Source organism: Hydra vulgaris, chromosome 12 (genome assembly GCF_038396675.1).
Source record: "Hydra vulgaris chromosome 12, alternate assembly HydraT2T_AEP".
In the NCBI taxonomy this organism is placed as follows: domain Eukaryota; kingdom Metazoa; phylum Cnidaria; class Hydrozoa; order Anthoathecata; family Hydridae; genus Hydra; species Hydra vulgaris.
In genome coordinates this window covers 16,670,924-16,697,060 of record NC_088931.1, presented here as the reverse complement: position 1 = coordinate 16,697,060, position 26,137 = coordinate 16,670,924, and the positions used below count along the sequence as shown (strand labels likewise).

General features: G+C 27.6%; 2 protein-coding genes across 3 annotated transcripts in view; both read right to left on the bottom strand.

Annotated features, from left to right (window-relative positions):
• The window catches only part of LOC124807937 (achaete-scute complex protein T3), a 31,925-nt gene extending 13,422 nt beyond the window's left edge, over positions 1–18,503 (bottom strand). The window contains exons 1-2 of one of the 2 annotated variants that reach the window (XM_065812369.1): positions 18,396–18,487; positions 603–644 (exon numbers count right to left, since the gene is read on the bottom strand). In XM_065812369.1, the coding sequence (XP_065668441.1) occupies positions 603–644; positions 18,396–18,422 (69 nt within the window). In that variant the 5' untranslated portion in view covers positions 18,423–18,487. Of the gene's footprint in view, positions 1–602; positions 645–18,395 lie in introns of both variants that reach the window. The other variant, XM_065812370.1, reaches the window with a different exon arrangement.
• A 155-nt stretch (positions 18,504–18,658) lies between these two features.
• LOC100209325 (dickkopf-related protein 3) lies at positions 18,659–24,051 on the bottom strand. Its single transcript, XM_065812368.1, has 4 exons — positions 23,777–24,051; positions 22,786–22,981; positions 22,326–22,539; positions 18,659–19,285 (listed from the first exon to the last, which is right to left on the bottom strand). The coding sequence occupies exons 1-4, from the start codon at positions 23,918–23,920 to the stop codon at positions 19,231–19,233; spliced, it is 609 nt and encodes a 202-aa protein (XP_065668440.1). The 5' UTR covers positions 23,921–24,051; the 3' UTR covers positions 18,659–19,230.
• Positions 24,052–26,137: the final 2,086 nt, after the last annotated feature.

The following is a 26,137-nucleotide window of genomic DNA, read 5'->3' as shown; positions in this document are numbered from 1 at the left end:
CGATACCGCAGGAGACCGCAGTAATCCCTTTAAATTCTAAAATTATTTTTTTAGCTCATGTATAAACCAAAAAATAATTATTTGTCACTTTTTTTTAGAGAAGTCTTTAAATTTAAATAAAAAAACAATCTTTTTTTTTTTTCCATGCTTTATATAAGGTTACTTTCTATATATATATATATATGTTTGTGTGCCACAAAATTTGAAATCAATTTTTGAAAGCTTTTTTCTCAACCAATTTTGCTCAAATTTTGCACACTTAATCATTTTCGATGACAATACAAGGAAATGGAAAAATTTGACCAAAAAAAGTTAATTAAGTTAACAAAAATTTAATTTGTATTTCCCCATAAGGACACTGAATTAATAAAAAAAAAATTTAAAAACGTAGCAGTAATTTTTCCTTCTACAAAAGATAACAAAAAAAGAATTTCTAGGCCCAATAGAATTCTGCTTGCATAAAGCATGGATTTGAAAAAAGAATTTTTTTTGATTTACTAGTTTTTTTTTAGTATATTTGATAGTCAAAAGATTATCTTAAAATAAATATACACTTTTATTTAAATTTCAAATTTTCTAATTTAGTTAAATAATAATCTCACATTTTTCAGATTTCTTTTCTTCAATTTTTTCACTTCTTTTAACTATAAAATATAAAATTAAAGTTTTATAAAAAATTATTTTTTCTTTTGAAATAAAAAAACATAGCAAATCAATATTATTTAAAAAGAGGCACTTAATTCATAAAAAAGTTGTGAGGTTTTTATAGCCGTTTTGTTGTTGTTTGAGTCACTGTGCGTTGTAGGCCTTACAAACAGCATTTTGACGAAATCGCTATTTTTAAGGAGAAGATACAGAGTTTTCGCAAAAATCAGAAATTGTTGGAAAAACCAATAACATAATAAACAATCTTATTAATGAGCTTTTCATAAACTTTTTGGATGTCTGAATAAGTTTATTTACTAAAACTCTAAAACTTTAATATTAAATTCTGAGGAAATGAATGCCTCCATTTCCACATTTTTGTTTTATCACATATCAAAAATGGAGACAAAATAGCGGAAACCGAATACGCTTGATCTGGTTTAAATAATTTGATCTAAAAACCTAGAACTAACTTTTCTCAGTACCGATTTTTCCGATTTTTTTGTGCACTGCTGCAGCTATTTGTACTATAGAAAAATAATTTTCGACTTTGTGGCACATTAAGAATTTTATACAGTTCATAGCACTTTGTAGCGCATCAAGAATTCTATATAGTTCATCAAACTAATGCAGGATAATGTCATTTATCATTTCTTGCAATTCTCCGAATTGAAATTGTAGCTTTTTTTGAAAATATATTTTGAAAAAAATATATATGTTAAATTTTTTCTTTATTACTATTTTTATTATTTATTTAATATGATTTAATTAGAAAATAATGTCCATTTCATTTACTAATATAATTAACTAATTGAATTATGAGAAATAAATAATAATAAAATTAACGCTTTAAACTTTACTTTGTTTTTATTTATTTTTTTCCATAGAGTGAATTAACACCTGATAAAAAAAAACGTGTATTAATACGCGTAAATACTTTTTTCAATCCGGCTTATTTGTGCCGGCTGAGCAAATTTTCGATTTCTTTTACTAATGCAAAACTAAATTTTTCTTTTTTTGGAAATCTAAGTGTGGAAAATTGCAATCATTATTAATTCGTTTGAGAAGATTTAAAGTAATTCACTCTTCATTTAAAAACAAAGTTTGTAGATTTGATGTTTTTTTTCAATTTTTATAAGGTAAAACCGGTTATTTAACCGGAAAACATTTAAACAAATTATTTGCATACTGTTTTATCAGTTACTATATTTTGTAAAAAATTGACTGCTTTTAATATTACCAAATTTATCATATTATTTTCACTATTGTAAAAATTTATAAAACGTTTATGACTTTTTATAAACATTTTATAAAATGTTTAAAATGAAAAAATATCATTTTAGTTTTAAGAACCAATTATTCAAATTGAAAAAACAAAAAGATATTCAAATGATAGGGTACAAATAAAAGATGCAACTTCTATTTTCATTTGAAACTAAGTTTCATCATTTGGGTGTCTCAAAAAATATTTTTGAAAATCAAAATGTAGTACTATCCTTATCAATGCAGATAGTAAAAATTTTAGCTAATAAAAATAGGCCTGTAGAAAAAAAAAAAAAATCCTACTTTGTGATAAGAAACTAAGTGTGGCGAAAAAAGGTTTAATTAGAAACTTTACTAATTGTCTGCGTAGTTTTTGTTTAACTCCTAGTTGGCTCCAGGTGTAAGATGCTTTCTTGAGTTATTAGATTATTTAAAAGAGTGTGAGTTGTGATTAGACTTTTCAGAAAGAACATTTTATGGTAAAGCACAATCTAATTTTTAGCAGTACTTTTTTCTCTAGAGTAATAAAGATACAGGGCCAACGACACCGAAGGGGGGTTGGGGGCCGGATCATTTTTTTAAGAATTAACGATTGTGCTCCCCCCCCCCCCCTACTTCGAAACCTGTGTCGCTGGCCCAGAGATAATGGTTTTGCGTCATCTACTGGACGATTTTTTTCTAAAGTCATTTTCTGAAAATGTGAACATTAATTTTTTTTTAGAAGAATGAACTCAATTAATAGATGAAATTATCATCAAGATCTTAAAAATTAAAATATAAAAATGCACAAGAATCATCAGAATCATCTTCATCAGAATTATCTATTTTATCAATCATCAATTTTATCAATCATCTATTTCATCAACCATCTATTTCATCAATCATCTATTTCATCAATCATCTATTTCATCAACCATCTAATTCATCAACCATCTATTTCATCAATCATCTATTTCATCAATTATCTATTCTATTCAAAATAAATTAGTGGAAAAAAGTCATTTAACAATAAGAAAAAAGAAAAAAAAACACGAAAATTAGACTTTTTACTCGAGAACGGAATACCACAGAGATTAAACAATGTTTAATTTAAGAAGAAAAACAATGTCACAAAATTTTGTTTGTATAAAGCAAAAACTTTTCTTTGATTTTTTTGTTGATCATAATAAATTAACCCCTGATGTGAAATGAGAGGAGAACTTTTTAGTTTTTAACTTGTCTACGACAACAATTTTTATGGTTACTATATTGTGTGGATGTCAATAAAGTATTTAACTGGTATTTAACTGGTGTTTAGCATAGGTATTTAACTGGACGACGCACAGTGAGTCAAAATCCATAAAAAACCGCAAAAACCCCCCATAAAAAAAGTATTGCTGGAAATTAATTAATTTAATTATAATGTTACTAAATACCACTAAAAGTCATTAATTAACTTTTTTGTGAACAATTTTCAAGATTTCACCAATTTATACGCCTTTTTCCGAGACTAATTTATTTTATTTTATTTATCGGAAAACTCGTTCAAAAAAATCTAGCTTTTGTGTCACTCTTTTAAGATTGACATGGGTAAAAACAGTTCAAAATTTAATTTGAAGTCATATGTTTAAGATGTTTGGCAACTACTAACAACATTTTTGACAATAAATTTTGTTTTTAGTTTTTCATACTGAGATCTCAAAAATGTGTCATAAATTGATTTTTTTAAATTAGTTTAATTATGAGTTTAGTTTAAAAACTAAACGATTCCACTAGATTCCATGGTAGTTTTAATATTTTCCCATTAATAGGTATATTTTTTTTTTTTTTTTTTTTTTAGGTGCCCCAAGAAGTCCTAACGGTCTTGTCACAGAGCACCGCGGAAGTGCATTTAACCAGGAAGTTCACGCCTCCTTCCTTACCGTGACGCGAAATATGTCCAAAGCTCGTTTCGAACCTGGATCTCCTGCTTATAATGCAAGCGCTCTAACCACTGCGCCACGGCTGCACATTATATATGAAAGCAGAAAAAATAACGCACGTATATATGAAACGTATATATGAAAGCAGAAAATACGTATATATGAAACCGCACGTATATATGAAAGCAGAAAAAATAAAAATCATTTGCCCAAACTTGCCCCAATTAAAATAAGACCTTTCAAATACTTCGGTTTTTTTGTGTTTTTTTTTTTCGTTTTTAATTAAAACTTGCCGTATAAAGTAGCGAATATTAGTTCATTGCTTTCATTCATTCCACAATTTATACATTTAGTTCCTATTAGTAAAAAAACTTATGCTCATGCAGATGGTGCTAATTATCAAACCTCAAAAACCAATATACGCAACGTTTGATGGCATAGTGCATGTTTTAAAATTAAAACTTGTGTATAAAATAACTTAAAATAGTTCATTGCTTACATTCAATATGAAAAGAATACATTTAGTTATAATTCAAGAGTTAGGAATTAATCATGATAACTTACTCGAGGCTCTTCTACGTGAGTTTTGTAGACTGAAGGGTCTATACTATGAAAGTATTGAAAAACCTGAAATGATAAATCTAAAGAAAACTCTAATAGTATTTAAATGTAAATTCCGATCAAAGTTGCGGAAGTATGCAAGAACCTTCTCTAGACTTTTAGAACACGAGCGAACTTGGTTGAACAAAGATATTACTGTTAACAAAAAAAATGTTGCATCAGGTTCAGGTAGAGAGTGCAAGAACTGGGAAGATTTAGGTGATAGAAGCAGAAGATCTAAGGTATTAATAAATAAATTAAATTCAAACCAGTTAAAAAAATAGTTTACAAGCTTAAATATTAAATATCATCTTGTTTAAGGTTGCCAAATTGGCTGAACATCCTGCTGAAGCATTGGCATTAGCTTCAATAAAAAAAGCCACTAGAGATCCTAGCAAAAAAGACTTCGTTGATCTTGTGAAAAGTGCTACAAACTCTGAAAAAGATAAAATCAAAAAGATAAATTTTCCGATAAAAATGAAAACCGAAGATGCCTTGAGCTTAAAAATTCAGTGTGACCTTTCTGATGAACAGTATCAAATTATTAGAAATTCATCGATAATACATAATGCAGATATTTATCCTTCACTTCATGAAATTAAGAATGAGAGACACAAATGTTATCCTGAGGGTTTAATTGTGACAGAAACATCTGCTTCAACTTCTCTACAGGGTATGTTTAATCATACTCTGACAAGGATATTAACTTTTACGGAATGCCAAGATTCTATGAGGATGTTTGCTGAAATTGGGGGGAGGTTTAAAGGTTTACTTCATTTTAAAGGTGGTTTTGATGGTGCCTCCAGTCAAAGTGTCTATAAACAAAAATACACTGATACAAATATTGGTGAAGCCCAAGTTAATGAACAAAGTCTTTTCCAGACACCTGTTGTTCCACCTAAATTAACCATCATGAACAAAAATGTATGGTTAAATAAAAAGCCCTCTAGTACACATAACTGTAGACCCCTCCATCTCCAATATCAAAAAGAAACGGAAGAATTGATAAGAAATGAATATGAACTTTTAAAAGCAGAAATAAATAGACTAGTCAAGTTTGAAGTAAAGTTAGAAGTAGAGGAAGGCAAACCGGATACGACTATCACATATAAGTTCAAACTAGATTTAACTATGTTTGATGGTAAAGTGGTTAATGCCCTCACTAACACTCTCTCCTCGCAATCATGTAATGTTTGCGGAGCTAAGCCCAGTGAACTTAATAACCCAGCATTGATCAGATCTAAACCAATCAATGAAAAAGCTTTATCTTTGGGTCTTTCTCTGCATTTGCAACTGAGCCAGCAATGCAACTCTGCATTGCTGGCTCAGATGTTTTGAATATATTTTACATTTAGGATATAAATTTGACATTAAAAAATACTTTGCCAAATCCCCTGCTGAAAAAGCATTAGTAAAAAGTAAAAAAACGAACATTCAACTGAGGTTTAGAGAAGAGCTAAGTCTTATAGTTGATATGCCCAAACAGAGTTTTGGCAACACTAACGATGGAAACACTGCCAGAAGAGCATTTGAAAATGCAGAAACTTTCGCTGATATAACGGGAGTGGCAGTAGATGTAATTATTAGATTGAGGACAATCCTAATAGCAGTATGCTCCTGTTATGAGTTGAACTCTGAAAGTTTTGGCCAGTATTGCTATGAAAATACAGCTCTTATACTCAAAAACTATTGCTGGTGTGTGATTCCCCCAACTGTTCATAAACTCTTGGAACATGGTGTGCAGATATCTGAGGCATTAGAACTGCCAATTGTTTACTTCTCTGAAGAGTCACAAGAGGCTCTAAATAAAGAAATTCACAAAGCTAGATTAAACCATACAGCCAAGATATCTAGAAAGAATGTTATGAAAAACCAGTACTTGTTGATTAGAAGTGATCTTGTAATATCAAACACTTGTTTTAAAAAATACAAGGTTGAAAATGGAAAAACACTTACCCCTGAAGTTTTATCTTTGTTAATGCTGTTATAATGAAATAAAGCCTTTTTATTAGTATTAGGTTTTCTTTTTTTGTTTTCGTGAAAGAAAAATTAGATAAGATAAATATTTATTTTGTTTTTAATATATTTTAATATTATTTAATATTAAAATATTTTTCGAACCAGTTTTTCTTTTTAATTAATAAATGTTTTGGTTTGAGAAATTTAATTTTTTTAAATTAAGTCAGTCATTGTGCGCGTAAAAGTCTCTAACGCGTATACGCGTAAGTAGTACGAGCCTTAGGCACAAGAAATATTTAGAATAAAAAATATGTGGTATTCTTTTATATGGTATTTTGGATCAAGGAATTCGATTTTTTTATTTAGGTTATATTTTACGCGCGTAAAAGACAGTTACACGCGTATGCGCGCGCCTCACGCGTCGTAGGTACGCGTAAAAATTATTTTCAATGGAAAATTTAAATTTTTTGACCCAAAATACGATAATATTGATGCATCACATAATTATATATGATAGTTATATAATTTTTGCCGTTTTTTCACCTTTCTGACTCACTGTGCGACGCACAGAATAGCTTTAAAACAGGACAAAATTAATTTTTTTTTGTTTTTGATTTTTAAGTTAAATAATTATTTTAAGGGCTTTTGTTAGACTAAGGAAAAGTTAGTCCATAGCTTTTTAAACAAATATTTACAATTGTCAGACGTTTTTAATGCATTTTCGAGTAATTTCGAGTGAAGATTTTATAAAACCGGTAAGTGATAATATAAACGTAATCTTATCGATTCACTAAAATAAATTACTGTAATTCGAATTTAATGTAAAAAGTCACTCGAAAAAAAGTTTCTCCAAAACTCGTTTAAACTTGCACAAAACAAATCTTACAAAAAAAAAGAACGCCTTTAGTTCAAGCGTTCATGACCTGGTTTTGTTACCTGGTTTTTACTGATGAAGCTGACACATTTCCACTATACACAAAAAGGGGCAAATAAGTGCAGAAAAAAAAAATGTTTTACAATCTGTAATCATTAGCAATTCCATAAAAAAAAATTGAAACTGTATCTAAGTGAGGAAATAAACAAAAAGCGCATTGTTTGAAAAAATTAAATAAAGATAAAATATTTTAAATGCACTTCTTTTAAAGACTTTTTAATCTCTATTTTAGGCACTTTAAAATTATTTTTTCATTGCCAAAAGATAGCGGTAAACCTAAAATTGAAAAATCCCTGAAAAAAATTTGGAAATTTCAAAAGCTTCAGCTTTACCACTATAGAGCAGCCGTGGCGCAGTGGTAGCGCACTTGCCTCAGAAACAAAGGATCCGTGGTTCAAAGTAGTACTCGTAACAAAGAAGTACTAGTAACTCGTAACAAAGAAGTACTAGTAACTCACGCAAGCGATTTATCTTTTAAACTAAAAAATTGAGCCAGATTATAGGTTCTACAGGGTTAAAGGTCAGTCCTACCCTAAAAATTAACATGTAAATAAGGACCAGAGATTCTTTTATACATTACCGCCAAAAAATATTTCATAACCCTTTTTTTCATTTTCGTCAAATGTTCAGTTTTGAAGCATTTCTGCCGCACAGTGACGTAATAAATTATGCACAGTGACGTAATAAATTATGCTTTAAAAATATATGTATATTAAGTACTAATAAAATTACATTCTCTTTTTGATACTAAGAGGTCAACAATAATAACATCTTTTAATAAATGTATCTTAGGCTGTTTGATTGTATTTTAAATTTTTTTTATGTCACATTTCTAACTGCTGATCCTTCATCTTTCACGAATATTTGTTCTTTAAACGCGCTTACTCTTTATGCACGGTTGCGGTTTAACTTAATATTTACGGCTTTTGCCGTGTAAATATATACAATCCGTACGTTAATAACAAGATATATATGTAGCAGGGACGAGAAGAAAACTAATATGTCTTATCGCCAAGCCCCTTGATAAGTTCCGTAAATATAAAGTCTAATTTAAAAATAAGCACTTCTGTTAACTATATAAAATAAACAAACGTAAAATTAGTAATAAATAAAACATCTATTATTAAAAATAACAAGAAGCGCTATTTACTTAAACATATTCTTCTAAAAGCACGGAAATATTTATTTTTATTGAAAAATCATGAGTTAATTTTTTTTTATTTTATTAAATATTTAACTTCAGATCACAAAACCAAAGCCTAAGGATCAAAAAATAAAAAGCATAACAATACATATTAAACAACAAAGACATAAATAAATTTGAAAAGTTATCAAGTGCATTTATCTTAAGCCTTTTCATTGAAATTATAAATAAAAAATTTCGAAATATTTTAATTGGATGCGTTTATCGTACACCAAGTGGTAAAATCAAATCATTTTAAACTTTTATCAAAAATACGATTGAAAAAATAGATAAAGAAAATAAAACTTTATACGTTATTGGAGACATGAACCTTGATGCTCTAACTTATTCAAAGTCTCCGAAAACAAAATCCTTTTTTGATATGCTTCTTAAATTTAATGTCTTGTCAGCAATTAATAAACCAACACGAGTGTCAAAAACCTCGGCAACGGCAATAGACAGTATTTTAACTAATAATTACCTGGAAATGAAATTTGAAACCGGGATATTTATGACTGATATTAGCGATCACTTTTCGATATTTATAAAAGTAAGAAATTTAAAGGCCATATCTGATTGTGAGCCAAAAGTTATAAATTTGAAAAAACGCAATCTTAAAACAAGTAATACTAATGAATTATCGATTAGACTAAAACAAGAAACGTGGTCCAACGTGTAGAGTTGTCATGACACTAACAAAGCTTTTAACAATTTTTTAGATATTCCAAGATTGCTTTAATGAAACCTGTCCTCAAGAGAACATACAAATTAAGACAAAAACAGTTGCCAATCCGGGGATGGATAAATCACTGATAAAATGCTCAAAAAAGAAGCAAAAACTCTATAATAAATTAAAAAAAAAATAAAAACACTGAAAATGAGATAAACTACAAAAATTATAAATATTTTTACCAAAATCTTATCAAAAAGGCTGAAAATAAATACTACAGTAATCAAATTATTAAATGCAAATCTGATAATAAGAAAACGTGGTCCATCATTTATGAGATAATGGGAAGGAAAAAAATAAATTCAACTTCTTTACCAAAAAGAATTAATATTAAAAACACTGACATATTCTGTAAAAAATAAATCTCGGAAGAATTTATTAAATATTTTATAAATAGTAGGTCCTAATCTCGCTAATAAAATAAGTCCAACATCTGATTCATTTAAAACTACCTAAAACCGCAAATAACGCTATCATGTATGATATTGAATTCAACTATAAAGAATTCGAAGAAGCCTTTTCCTCTTTAAAAAAAAAAGAAAGCACCAGGGCTTGATAAAATAACTAGCGATTTAGTTATTTTCAATAAAATCAGTCTAAGCCAAACTCTGATCCATATACTTAAGCTATCAATATCATCGGGGTTTTTCCCTGATGTACTTAAATTAGCAAAAGTAATTCCTATTTTTAAATAAATGCAATGAACATTCAGACATAACCGATTATAGACCTATATCAATACTTTCTGTATTTTCAAAACTTTTCGAACGTGTAATTTATACTAGAATCTATAATCACCTCACTAAAAACAAATTATTTTACTTAAACCGGTTTGGATTTCAAAAAAACCTCTCAACAGAGCATGCAATCTTTGAATTAGTTAATCAAATAACTGATGGTTTTAAACAAAACATGTTTACTCTAGGAGTATTTATTGACTTATCAAAAGCTTTTGACACTGTTGACCATTGCATCCTAATAGATAAACTAAAGCACTATGGCATAATTAATAAAACTTACAATTGAATTAAAAGTTATTTTACCAATAGAAAACAATACGTGTGTAATATACAATCTGGAGTTTTAAATGTTTTATGTGGAGTCCCCCAAGGATATATAAAGAACTAAATAAAGTAAATAATTGGTTTAGGGCTAACAAACTCTCACTTAACTCAGAGAAAACAAACTATATGTTATTCCATAAAAAAACACAAGAAGAAAACCTTCCTCTTAAGTTGCCTGACCTTATCTTAAATGATGACTTAATTGAAAAACAAGCCAGTATTAGATTCTTAGGAGTTTTTATTGATGAGAATTTATCCTGGCTTCCTCGAATAAGATATATTCAATTTAAAATCACTAATATAATTGGTATGATGTATCGAGTTTGCTCATATATCAATAAACAAAGTCTCAAACTAATATATTTTGAACTAATTCATTGCTTCATCAGCTATGCAAACATAACATGGGCGAGTACGCAACCATCAAAACTTAAAAAAATTTATAGTCTACAAAAACATGCTAGCAGAATCACTTACTCTAAAAATAAGCGTGAACACGCCAAACCTATAATGAAAGATATGAAAATGATGGATATTTATGAAATAAATATCTATCAGTATTTAATTTTTATGTATCAATTCAATAATAATCTTTCTCCTGCAAACTTTAATAACAAGTTTGAAATAAACATAAATGAAAACTATTATCTCAGAGCAAGTATTAGTAACTCATATAAACTGCCTCAAAACTTCAATAAATATTCTGAATATAGCATTGCATATCTAGGACCAAATATATGGAATAGTTATCAAAAAGGATTCGAATGTATGGCAAAGTTAAGTTCATTTAAGTTTCTAATATAAAAGGAATTTTTTAAAATTTGAAAATCAATTGTGCTTAAAGGGATCACCAAGTAATTTAAATTATTTTAGTATTTATTTTATTTGATCTTTTTTTGGATTTACTAATTAGCGCAGCAGTTTTATGCCTATTAGGGTTTTTTAATTTAATATCTATATTCTATTAAAAATGTATAAAGGGGCTCTATGAAAAGATTGCGATGACGTATTGTCATTTTCATCTTATTCGAGCCCCTGTCTGTTTAACTCTTTATTTTATAAAGATCATTGTAAAAAGAACAGTTTTTATTTTTTATTGTCTATACAAAAACGGTGCTTGTTGACAAGATTTTACTGTCTTCTTTGTTTCTACGAACATATTTTTATTTTTTTCTTGTATATATATGTTGATTATTTAATGTTAAACAGAAAAAAAAAGAATTTTACTTAAGCTTTCGATCAATCATAAGGATATTTTGCAATTCAGAAATAGCTTTGTGGTAAATCATTTTTTAGTAACAACTGTCTAAATTTAGCCTTAAACTCATTTAACATTGTAGAGTATTAAGTTTAGTTGTGAGTAATTTATTCCATGCTTTTAGTCCTCTAATTGAAATTGAGAACTCAGTTGCCGCATAATAACTTTTGGGTTGTATATTAGGACAGCCATTGTCCCGGTTTTTACGGAGGAGAGCGCAGCGTTAAACTAATTAAAATAAAAACTTTTATCGCGTTCTCCTGCAAAAAGACTGGGACAATGGTACCCCTTTTTTATATAGGTGTTATTTGAATATCTAGTTAAGTATTTATTCTGATTAGTTTTGAATAAGGGATTAAAAGTTTTCGGAATAATACTTTTATTAATTTTGAACATAAAAATTAGAAGATGATAAATATTTATTTGGTAGATGTTTAGTATATTTAACTTAGTAAATAAAGCTTGGCAGGGTGTACAGCGGTTTTCATTGGATATAGTTCTGATTGCATGTTTTTGCATATTAAAGAGTTTTTTTGATTTATCTGTATTGGTACTACACCATGCAATATTAGCATAATTAAGATATTAGCATAATTAAGATATTAGCATAATTAAGATATTAGCATAATTAAGATATTAGCATAATTAAGATAGGAATTAATAAAAGAGAAATATAAGAGTTTTAAACAACTTGAATTTAAAAAAGGTTTCTCCTTTAATATATTTTATATGATCTCTCCATTTTTAAATGTGCTTTTATTGCAATTAATTTAAAAGTAGATTATAAAGAAGAAATAATCACAACTAGATTATACTGCCCTACTTACAAAATAGACAGTAAGTGAAAAAAAATGAAAAAGGACTTAGGACCGGAATTAACATATATTCTCTCATGGCACAAAGCAAAAAGACCGTAGTTGCTTTCTTTCTTACCTAAAACATGCTAACAGTGCAGATAATAATTTTAGTACATAGCAAAAAGACGTGCTTAATTATGATAATTAAATAAAAAAAATTTAAAATCATTAAAATCTTAGGAAAGCTCTTATTTGAAGTCAATGGATGATATTAAAAGTTCCTGACATGCTCTAAGCTGACTGGTTGGATAAATACGTTTTTTGTTTTTTACAAAGAGTTATTATAGATAATCTATAATAATAATATTAATAATATAATATAATCTATAATAATAACATTATCTATAATAACTCTTTGGTTTTTTAAGAATATTTCAGAATGGAAATTTTGGAGTTACTGTCTATTTTATAAGAACGGCAGTATACTAAACATTTATTTGTTAGAATAGCGTTAAGTTTTTGTTCTAAAAATACTTTTTTTTTTCAGTAACGTAAGGCATTATGGGGTTAATTTTCGGACAAATATTGCTCAGAAACAATAGAAATTCTTATATACGTAAGTGGTTGTGGGATTGATGTTCACCAAAACTATATGCTTTTGAATAAACGCATTCTAGTTGTTTCGTAAAATGTTTTTGCGCACTTAAATAAAAAATTTTTTTTTTTCAAATCATTTTTTTTTTCGAACAAAGTGTATACTAAGAAGAAACTGAATACATTTTAAATATTATTTCTTAACCGAAACATGGATTTCTTTGATTGAGCTTCAAAATAGTTATATTTTCCATTATCCAGGTTTTAAAAAAAGTTTTGTCTAAGTAACCATGTAATAAACGGGTTGGAGAAATTTTGATTTACGCAAAGAAAAACGCTGTACATAATGTGAGGAATAATAAGGGGTTATCTGAATCATGAAATTCAAATAACTTCAAAAATTCTGATGGTGATAAAGAACTGTAAATTTACTGAAATGTTTAACAACAAGATCTTTAAGATTTTTATTCACATGTTTGTGAAATTATTAAGTGATGATTATAAGATTTTAAACTTTAAAATTAACTAAATGAATTTTAATTTAGACGGCCTACCATCTTTTGACTATGCTACCAGAGCAGTAACCGAGTGGGCACCCGGGTACCCGTCGACAGCCTTAAAAGTAAATACACCGACGCATTAATGCTTTTTTAAAACCTTTCCTACGTTCACAAGTACTATTAAGTAAATTAATTACCTTTGATATTACCTTATTAATAGAATTCGGCGAGTTACTTACCGGTAAGTTACTGGTTACTTACCGGTAAGCTTAATTCTAGTTACCAGTAACTCTTGTCAATTTTTTTTTATACTTAATTATTAAGTAAAAATTATTTTTTTACACGACTTTGATTCCAGAATAATCTTCTAAGTTTTAAGTTTTATTTTCCCTAAGGAAACGTGATAAAATGAAATAAAAATACGCTTAACGCGTACAATTAAGTTTATGAAGTCCCACGTTCTTAAAAAACGTAAGTATAATTCTTGTTAACCAGTTAAATAAATCTAACAAATAGTTCTAAATCTAAACGAATCTAAATCTAAACGAATAGTTAATATGTTTGTATAAAGAGATTTTTCAAAGAATCTGAGCTAACTTTGTAAAAGGATTATGATTTTTTTTTACTAAAAATGCTTTTAAATATGCTTTTAAAACGCAAACTACTTAAGTGTTATTGATAATGTAAGAATTCTTCTCACATTCTATCGAAAATAGTAGTCAATTTTTTATTTTAATTACGATAATAGTAGTCAATTTTTTTTTAATTACTTTTTAGATTATAACTTACCCAATGTTGCCATAAGTTACACTTAAGTTACCTTAAGTTTCGCTCAAATTACCGCATTTACCGGGAACTAAAAGTAACTGTTTTGGAAGTTAACAAAATCGTCGACCCAATATATTAATTGTAAGCTATCTTAAGTAATAATGTTTACATATGGAAATTTACCTTTAACAAAAATGTCTTCGTTAAAGGTAATAATACTTCGATCCAAAAAAAGTTCAATGCAATACTTTATTCGACAATATTCAAAATATATGACAAAACCTTTTTTTTACTCAGTTATAAAAAATATTATAGAAATCTTTTATTTTACTCAGTAATATAAAATATGATAGAAACCATATTATAGAAATTCCGGGATTACTTGATTCCGGGATTACTACAACAAATTTATTAGCATTCAAAAAGTTATGAAGATTTTTTTTTATTAATGTAAAATTTAGGCAAAGTTCTTTTTAAAACGCCGGGTGGGAAATAATAACTATCTAGCGAATAACAAGCTTTATAGTGATTTTAAGACGATTTTCTTTTCTTACGTTATTATTTCATTTATTCTTTAATGTTTAAAAAATTTGATTTTTAGTATTGGATCTAATTTATTTATCATAATGATTAAACTTATTTTATTATGACATGTTGCTATCTAGATATTGCAGCTTTGCAGCTTTATTACTACAATATATCGTTAATTAGGGTTGCCATCCTCTTTTTTATTCCGCGGTGCTAAACTGATTAAAATTAAAATTTCAATGCGTTTTCCTAATACACAGTGTTACTTACTGTACATCAACTCTTAAAAAATTTGAACAATAATAAATAAAATTTGAAAACTATTTTTAAGAGAAGAGCTGATGTTTGTAGAGTCAAAATGTTTTCAAATATTTATTTGAAGCGGCAGATTCAGGTGGTTCTTATACTTTCACGAGCTACACTTTTGTGTAGCTCGTGAAAGTATAAGAACCACCTGTGTATATAACCTCATCTTCTCAGTTTATTGACCTTGAGGAGTTACAATATAGCTTTTATAATACAGAGAGTTTTAAGATTGGGTAGTTGTCATAACATTACTTAATACAGTTTTATGAGTGCCCCTTACATGTGTCATATAAAATATGCTCGTGGTCCAGAGAATAAAAATAGTTTTGGTAGAAAACAGCTTATACAGATTCAATTTGAGGCAAGCTTAGATTATTAGTTGATATTGAAATATCAAAAACCTGGCTTTGGTGACATCAATGGTTAGGTTAATAAAGATTAATAAATCCTAATAAAGAGGTTCAAAGTCATTTTAACACTAAGTTCTCTTTACAAAACTTACGCAATCAAAATTTTTTCGTATAAAAGATGTCTTTAATTCGCATTCCCGCTTAGCTGTTCGCCAATACCCCACTCTCCCCTCTATATATATATATATATATATATATATATATATATATATATATATATATATATATATATATATATATATATATATATATATATATATATATATATATATACATATATTTATATATATATATATACATCGTACTTACATGAATTTTAAGTTTTGATTTTAATTATTTTTTTATGGTATTAATTTTAGGCAAGATAATCATAAAAGAAACGGAACATTTTTAATTAAATTTTCAAATTTACGTGTCATTAATTAAATAAAGAGTTTAATTTTATTTATAACAGTAATCGAGTAAAAATGGAATAGAATAAAACAATCGAATTTTTTATAGATCTTTAATCGAATATTAATTCCTTGTTAATTATATAGTTAAAGATACGTTACGCCTCGGAGCCGGTAAACAATAATAAACAATATTTAAAAATGCTTTTATGTTATCAGAAATAGTGAGAATAAGGTTGATACATAGAAAATGATATTTATTTAAAGTTGAAGTAATATAATACCGATAATAAAACCGATAGATAAACATATTTTCGTACTGCAAAGCAAAATAAGATTTGTAAAAATATCATCAATTATAATTAAGATATTTAATTTTTTTTAGTATATTTTTGCGAGGCCCCTTCAAGCGCGAGGCCGTCGGCAGACGCCTAACGCCGCCACTGTAAATACTATTTATATACAAGTGTTTAGAGGAAATTAGAATTCTTGTAAATTAATAATTTATTCCTAAATTTATTTTCGATTAGAAAGGGATTAAAGTTTTGAATTGATAAGTGAAACGAAAGACGCTTATTTATGAACCATAATACTTTTTAATAAACATAGGCTCATAAAAATACTTTTATAAGTACTTTATGATTATTAAAACGTGTTTTTGAATTATCTTTAATTTATCGGAAACTTTTGGCTAGCATTTTTAACTTTTATTCCACACGTCGGCTTCTGCTTTTACCCTTTTTAAACATGGCGGACTATATTTATGAACACAAAAAAAAAGCGCCTTCATTTTTCGTCCAATAAAATCCCGTAAGTTAGACATCTAGTTTATATAGTATATTATTGTTACGCACTTATGTGCCTTGGTACAAGCAAACTATATGGCACTATATGGTAACAAACATATGGTACAAAAATGAGAGCCCCATGAAAAATGCCATCTATTAATGAATCCCGATTGAGAGAAAACTTAATGAACATCGCATTTAATACTTTAGTAACAAACAATATATTATGAAAAACTTATAAAAAAGCATTTCCAGTAGGATTGTATAACAATCTAAGATACTAGCGGCAAAAACTTACTTTAGACTATCAAAAGTGTTTTCCGATTAAAACATACCGTAGCAATGCTCTCTGAGAATCAAAATAGGGTACTATTGAAAACTATTACTTAGAGCTTTATAGTTTTCAAATAAAGTGGGGGAGATACAAGGAGACCCTAGGTACACGAACTTCCTCTACCTAACTAAACTTTCGGTTATGTATTTCTATCTTTTTTCTTTTCGTTGCTTATGATTTTTCATAAATACTTTAATACAGGGCTGTTCCAATCTGGCTCAATAACCTGGGGCAAAATTAAATTGTGAAGCTCCAAACTCTAAATGTCATCTATATAATTACATGTTAGATATGATTATAATATATATACTTGATATGTAGCGAGTATTTAAGGTAGTACATAAATTATTGGGTTCTGGGAATAAATTGTCCCGTTGTCGGAGCGGCCCCTCTCTCATATTGTTTTGCTCCATTAATATTTAAATAATATAAGGTTAAAAAAATAGAAAGCGAATATAAATTACTTTATTATTTTTGTTACAACTTATTTCAAAAACATAAATTATTCCCATATTTCGACTAAATCGACTTTTAGTCGACTTAGTCGATTTCAAAAATGTATTAGTTGATTTTAATCATCTTTAGAAAATATATTAGTCGAATTAGTCGACAGTCGAATTATTTAATATTTGTAACAACACTATTATTTAACTTTAACTTCAAAACGTCCGTAATGAGGTGTTTTTACGGACTTCGCAATTAACTTAAGGTGGTAAGCTGGTAAAAAAACATGAAAATTTAGGATTTTTTTTTTAACTGTTTTAAGTGACTTAAGGCTTAAGTCACTTTTGCTTGCGTCTATCTTAATTTGAATTTGTTTCAAGAACTATTGGAAATATTTAATGGAAATATAATTTTTTTGCATAATATTAATTAACGTCATATTTGGCACAACATTTATTTATTTATTTGCAAAATTAATTTTTTTCTCATTTTTTTTTGTTAATTTAATTTTGCTAGATTTCAAGTTGAAATCTAGCACAATTGTAAGTATATTTTAAAACTTTTTTTGGTCTTGTTTTAAAGTTTATTTTATCAAAACTTTTTTTTTAAATTCGTTATCATATATAAGATGCGAAACTTTTTATATAACCGTCAGTAATTAGGTTTTATCACCGTAATTTGGTGTTTATACGGTTATACCGTAATTTGGTGTTTATATATATATACATATATATATATATATATACATATATATATATATATATATATATATATATATATATATATATATATATATATATATATATATATATATATATATATATATATATATATATATATATATATATATAAATGTATAGTCATAACATGTATAGTCAAAAGTTTGAGTGCAATATATAATACGCGATTTTTATTTTGTTGCTTACATAAAGTTCATAATTTAAACTTAAAAATAAGAATTTTCTGGACTCGCCAAAACTTAATTATAATTACTTACCAAAAGTGCAGCAATGTTTGTAAACATTTAGTTTTATACGAAAAATTGTTGAATACTTTCGTTTAAACCACCTTGTGATAGAGTACTTTCATTTACAGTATTCGATTTGCTATTTTTGCTTAGTTACAACTTAATTCTATATAGTTATTATAAATATTTATTTTTCGACCATGATACTGCATTATATGTTGTATTTTATAGTTTATCGCGCTTACATGATTATTCCAACATGCATAGTGAGTGATTAAAAAATTACAAACACATTTTCTTTAAAGGGGTACAACTTTTTTTTACAAAGATGCGTTTTAAATAATTAATATACACAGAGTAGTAAAGCTTTGTGTTTTGAACATTCACAATATTATTATACACATGTTCTAAGATATTTTACACAAAGTTGTAAAGTGGATAACCTAATATACAATATATGAAAAATTTTAGTTATGCATAAAAAAAGCCCAGTTTTAACTTTTATTTTAAAATTTTTAATTGGATTGATACACGATTATTTTGAGTTAAAAGTCAGTTTTAACTTGTTAAAGTATCAATTTAAATCAATTTAAATTTTTATCAAAGTTATATTTAATGGCTGCTTTTATTGTGCGTAACAAAGTGTAAGCAATTGTTTGTATAAAGATAAATTAATAATTTGTTTAAAAAAAAAAACAATACTAAAAAACATGCTCGGTAGCCATGCAACTAAACTATGAAGTTTTAAATTTTCTTCAAAGTATTGTTAATTCAAATATATTATTGAATGTACTTTTAAGGGATGGCTAATTTCAATTTATTATAGTTTTTAACTTTGCTTCGTAAACTTTTCTTTTTCTTTTGCTTATTTCTTTCCTTTACCTCCAGATGGCAAACAGATCTCATGAACGCCAAAAATTCTAAACAAATATTGATTTATATACATATATAAATACATACACACATACATACATACATACATACATACATACATACATACATACATACATACATACATACATACATACATACATACATACATACATACATACATACATACATACATGCATACATACATACATACATACATACATACATACATACATACATACATACATACATACATACATACATACATACATACATACATACATACATACATACATACATACATACATACATACATACATACATACATACATACATACATACATGCATACATAATTAATAGGAGAAACATTTTCTCCGAGCTCTTATAAGTTCTGAAGATTCTTTACCCCGAGGACAAAAGAAACCTTTTAAACTAAATGTCATTAGGCCCTGAGTCATATAAAGAAAGCCAGAATTTTTTCAAAATACTGTGACTAGTTGACAATGTTGCTAGATTATTTAATGAAAAAAATTTTTTTTTTTCTACACTGTTGTATGGTTTTCTCAAATCTTTTTTCTTATGTTATATATATTTTATATTGTTCACTGGTTATAGCATAGACATAAATATGCATCTTAAAAAAAATTGCCCCACCCCTACCAAGCTCAACATTTTTATCTCCTATATTTCTTATGTTAGATAGTTTACAATTTATATAACAACATTCAATGGTTTATGTGAATAAAATAACTAAACATATCAAATGTTAATCAAAGCACGGAGTAACATAACTAACATAATTAACATAATTAGTTAAAAATAATATATTTGCCGCGACAGAATCAAAACGTGCGTGACTAAGTATAAATTGTTGGTGAATTTGTAACAACATTTGTATTTGTATGTTTTACATTGTCGTTAAACATAAATTTTAATGTATCAGGCTTTATTTTGAAATAAACAGTAATAATAGTAATAATTTTATAATTATTTATATATGTGATGGTTCTGAGAACTTTTTTAATTAGGTTAGGATAAAGCTTATTATTTATCACCTCACTGTTGATATTTTATTAACGTATTTTAACAAATTATCTTGCAAGACTTGTTTATTTCCAGGTAACAAAAATAATTATCAAACTTTAATTTTATAAGAATTTTAGTCGAACAAAAATAGTTTTCTTTCTGAAACGAATAAGAAAATAAGGGAATTGTGTTTATTTCGAACTAACCGAAAAAGGTTAGAAAGTATACAAAGATGGCATTGTGGTTTATCATTCTCCGGTTAATTGCCATAAAGAGGCCACATTCCAAGGCCCGCGAAGTCGAGTTTAGCTCACTAAAGAGCATTGTAACGAAGTTTCGACGAACCAAGAGTAAACGAGTTTAAGCAAAACGAAAAATGTTAGAGTGAAAGACGGAAGAAGTTGATTTAAAAGGTAGCATAAAGATAGCGGACAGATTTTGCACCGAATGTTAGAATGTACAAACTTATAACTAATTAAAGTATTTTATTTATATAATATATATAACATACAAAGACTGTTGGCAGTCTTGTTCAAACAAACAAAATCCAATTTCAAACGTAAAAAGTGTAAACATAATATATTTGTGATAATGGTTAATGATAAAAATGTAATAAAAAAGCTAAATCTCCAAGTTCATTAAGAAAACGGTGGAAAGATAAATTGAAAATATTCATCAAAAATTTTGAAAAAGACAACAGAAAACCAGGAAAACATGAGTTTATCAACTTAATCACTGTAACTGATGAAGTAGGAGAACATTTGAGGTAAGAAAACAGAGATTTTTTTAATAATTTTCAGATGTTAACACATGGTAAAACGGGCTTCTACACCACAATTCAAAATACACATGTATAAGGTTCATCCAATAAATTAAAATTTAATTAAACAAAATATCCGCCAGGATAGCAACGATAAATTAAACAATATAGATAAAAAAAAATTTTAGCACTGAAGAAAAAATGAGCACAATATTTTACCAGTGATTATGAAGGTTTAGAGGCATTAGACGAAGTAGACGACCTATAAAAAACCATTCTACGTTTTAGACAACCAATCTAATTAGTTTTTCAAGCTAATATTTTACTTTCAAAATTTTATTAGTCAGTTGAAAGTCAATCAATATTTGAATTTAGTAGTGGCACGTGGGGTGACATATGGCTTTCCGGCCAGTTTTACATTCAAGACATCTACACTAACCCGTATAAAATGCGCAAAGATCGCTCACATCTTTAACAACATTTTAGGAATTTTCGGTCTGATGAGCTGACACCGTTTCCAACAACGGTAAAGATGTGGTCATAATTGTATTAAACATACAATTAATATCATGGAGGATTTATTTCGATAGTGCAAAAACATTGAAATACTTATTAATGAAGTTCTTTTGACAAATTAACACTGAAAAATACTATTTATTTTCATTAAAAAATGTCATTTTGTATATATAAAAATATATAGAAATGAGGGGGAGGAGGTAATGATGTTTTAAAGAGGGGGAGGAGGAGGGGATAATATTTTAAAGAGATTAAACTTGTGATTTTTTTTTATTTTTTATTTTTACTTTTTTAATTTTTATGTATAATATTTAATGACATATATTTGCATAACCGTATGTGTGTATATGATGTGAATATATTATTTACGGAGTTTTAGGGGCTTGGTGACAAGACAATTGTGTCTTCTTCTTGCCCCAGCCATTGTTAAATTTTAAATACGAAATTTATAAAATGTATTGACGGCAAACTTACAGAGGAAAAAAAAAAAAAATTAGTAGTTTTTTGATTTTTGCTCAAAAATTTTATAAAAAATAACACAAGGATATTTTTTTAAAAAATATCACAAGGATATTTTTTTAAAAAATAACACAAGGATATTCTTTTAAAAAATAACACAAGGATATTTTTTAAAAAATTAACACAAGGATATTTTTTTTAAAAATAACACAAAGATATTTATATACCTATAATAGAAATTTGGCATGCAATTATAGTTAACATTAATTTTGTTTAAATGTTTTATGTAGTTTGTGATCTGCTGGAATTTTTAAAATAAAGTTCTTACCCCACTTGTTTGCAAACTAATCCTTGTTTACAAGGTCCACAAACTGGCTGAACTGTTCCTCCTATATATACTGTTCTAAATTGGTTATACGGTCCACAAGTTTGATGTTCATCAAGCGCAGGCTTACAAATACTGATGACAGGATTAATAGCAGGTTCACGAACGCAACACAAATCCGGACCAACGCAATCTTTTTGTCTATCGCAAAAAGTACCTTAAATGATATTTCAGAACTAATAATATTGATTCATAGGTCATAGAACCACTTTTGTTATTTAAAAACATTTTGCAAAACAGTTTTGGATTCTTTATATTTTATTTTGTATTTTTATAGGTTATTAAACTTTTCTAACTTTCGATGCTTCTTTAAATTTAAAAAATATAAATTTAAATAACTATAAAGTTAAATAAATTACAAAATTTAAAATATATTTTGCTCAAAAAATATAAAATTTAAAACCTGCAGCTCCTTTAGAGGATCCTTTTTTACATCTTCCATACGTGCATTCTGTTCCAGGGCAACACTGACCATTTTGAGTGCAAGCAACGTTTTCTTTTAAGCAATCGACGCACAAAAACATATGACAGTATTTCGTGGGGTCAGGACACGGTTTATGAACGTTGCATTCTTGAGAATAGTATCCAGGGGCAATCATCTACAAATTAGCAACAAGTCTATAAATTTAAAACATTTTTTTTTTGCTGTAACATTAATTAATTTTTTTGTACAAAATTTTTTAATGCTAAATTTGTATATATAATTAAATAAGAAATAAAACAATATATATAAGAAAATTTTGACTAAAACTCACTTAGTATATAATTTTTAAGCATTAAGCATTTATGTGCACTATATAAGTCTGAGTAAAGAAATAAGCAAATCATTTAATAATGGCTGCTTATCGAAGGCATTTTTTTTACTCATTTACTTAATACAATGTTCAGTACACAAAATAATTGTTTTTGTAGTGGCCGTTTTTTCAGCTTTTTAACTCATGTTTTATTGAATTAAAACTTTAATATAAAACTGAAAACTATTTACTAAAATATTTTAATAAAAAAAGTGTTTTATTAGTAGATTTTTAAAGACTATTTTCATTGGCCCGCTGCGGTTCGTTAAGAAAAAAGATATATTACAATCGCCGTCATCTATAAAATTTTCTTTTCTGTAGAATAATTTTTACATTTTAGGTGATAAAAGTTTGTTGAAAACAAATGCATTTAATTTATTTAAATACATCAATTTCCAATAATAATACTAATTAAAGAATTTATTACAAAACGTTGCTGCAAAAATTAAACGATAAAAATATTTTTAAATGCCGGAAAAAAAAAAAGGAAGGAAAAAAGTTGAAACTGTAAACGGTGTAAATTGTACTGCTAAAAAAGACGGACCTTTAAATTAAGTCAAACAATAATGAGAAGAAACAAGAAGCAGCATGGGTTCTAACCTTCTTTACTTTCATACTTCCGGACTCATCTGTATCTTTTTTAAGCGTAAATTCTCCATCAGTAGCTAACGCAGTTTTGACCAGCGCTCCAATCAGGAGCGTGGAGAGTATATAAAACATTATGTGTGTGTGTGGGTCGTACATATATTAATATTAAAAAACAATATACAAATTATGTATATAATTACTAAAAACGAATTTATGTATATCAAACATACAAAGCTCACAAATTTACGGCTGGATGCTTCCTACTAAAGTTACGTATGAATAATTAACGACTGAGTGTAACTTTCTGCATACAACAAATTCATGGTTAGACGCGCTTCATTAATTTCATTTGCCTGCAAAAGTAGGGATAAAGTAAATGTAACGCTCGCTGCGTAAAACAGCTGCACACAGTTTCTAGATGTAACAATTAAAATGAGCCTAAATCCAAATTTCAGAAATAAATCAATTATAATAAGGTTTAAATAAATCTCGAAGATTTTAATAAACATTTTACTCAATTTGTGATTGAAAAAAAATAAAACTACTGTACTTGGCTGGTTGACAAGGTTTTCGCTGGTTTTACTGATTTTAATTTTATAGCTAATTAAATTAAAAGTTTTGATTGTTTATTTTTTGTTATCTCGGTAACCTACGCTTTCTACGAATTTCCTAAAATGTACAGTTTAATATTTTCAAACTATCCCCTCTTAACAGTTGTAAGCGCTTTATTCATTCTCAGGCAAAAATTAGATTTCCGCTTTTAAGATATAAATTAATCAACCGCCTAATGGTTGTTTTTTTTTTTTTTCAAACAGAAATGCTTGTATAAGATTTTAATTTTTTACAGATGTTAGAACGGAATCTGTTGTTTTAATATTCATTTTAAACAATTTTAATGCTAAAACTCGACAGTATTAAAAAAAAAAAAAATTAAATGAAAGCATTTTTATAAACAAGATAAACCGAGTTTAGCTATAATTTGAATTAATTTATAAAATTTAAAAACAATTAACAAAATGTTTTGTATTAGTTTCGTTATTTTATTAATTATTTCGTTTTCAATCACAGTAGTTTCACAGTCAATTCTTTTCGCCAACGAAGTTTCATTTTTCCAAACATACAAACACCTGCCGTTTTTTGAAATGCGCGTGCGGTTGGATAGAAAACTTATTATGCGAATACATTTTTCTTACAAACAAGTTGTATTTTTTGTGAATGCAGTCATTCTTATAAAAAATGAACACGGGGTTACTCAACTTGTTTTTTATCCGAATTATTATTATTTTTTTCTTCAAAGTAATTGAAACAGTAATTTGTTTTCCATAGAATCATTAAAAAAAAATTGGCATTAATTTTACCTCAAAATAATTATTTTGCATCGTTCTAAATGAAATTTAAAAAATAACTTATGGTCGAAAATTTAATCCGTCTGCAGAAAAATAGTAAGTAACCGAGATTCTCTTCTTCATGAAAAGCCGACGGAGTAAACTTTAGAAGCTCTTATTTAGCCGAAAAGTTTGCCTGATAAAACATTGCCTGCTTTACTCTAAGATTATGGTTTTCTTGCATGTTTTCACAATAACGTTGCTGTTTTGCTTTAATTAAGACTAAAAACTAAAATTTTATCATTCATTGAACATTTCAACATACAAATTTGTTCATGTAACCATGCAAATATATTCCAACTACGATAAAATATTCTCAAACTTAAGGTGAGTTTCCACTCATACACTTTTCTTCGGGAACGGGATGGGAAAAGCAAACAGGTGAGCATGCGTAGTTTTTCCTCGAACAAATTAAAACTACGCATGCTCACGTAAATATTTTTTTCTTTTCTTTTCGGTTCCCGTAGAAAAAAGGATGAGCGGAAACTTACCTTTAGTTGAATAACGGATACAAAAAGCCGTATTTATTAACACCTTCTGTGTTGTTGGATGATCAAATTAGCGCCGCTAATAAGTCAATAATTGCCTTTTGTTTGCCCTTCGTCATTACACTTCTTTTTTGCTTGTTTTTTTTTCAATCTCTCGCATGCCGTTTCAAAATAGTCTCGGCTATTTAATTTTTTTAAAGCGCAATTGATGTTAGAAACTATTTTTTCTAATACATGTCAGCATACATTTTTTCTTAATTTAGTACGCTTTTATTTCGACCCTTTCCCCTCCCCTTTATTTCAAAACAGGCGCACTTTGTTATGACATAATTATGCATGTTTTACTGTTAATTGCATATGTTTGCAATTTATATCATCATTTATATCATTTCTAACAGTTTTTATTGAAGTTGAAAATCGTGTTTTTTGCGGGAATATGGTGCAAAACAAACTTTATGAGGTTAGCGCAGGAACGTATCACTCTAAATACGATATAACTC

Bases quoted from the DNA above. Each gene is read 5' to 3' on its own strand.
- LOC100209325 (XM_065812368.1), bottom strand. From the start codon at position 23,920: ATGTACGACCCACACACACACATAATGTTTTATATACTCTCCACGCTC. The intron at 22,982-23,776 runs GTTAGAACCCAT...GCTAATTTGTAG, and splicing joins GAAGTATGAAAGTAAAGAAG to ATGATTGCCCCTGGATACTA. The intron at 22,540-22,785 runs GTTTTAAATTTT...ATATCATTTAAG, and splicing joins ATCCTCTAAAGGAGCTGCAG to GTACTTTTTGCGATAGACAA.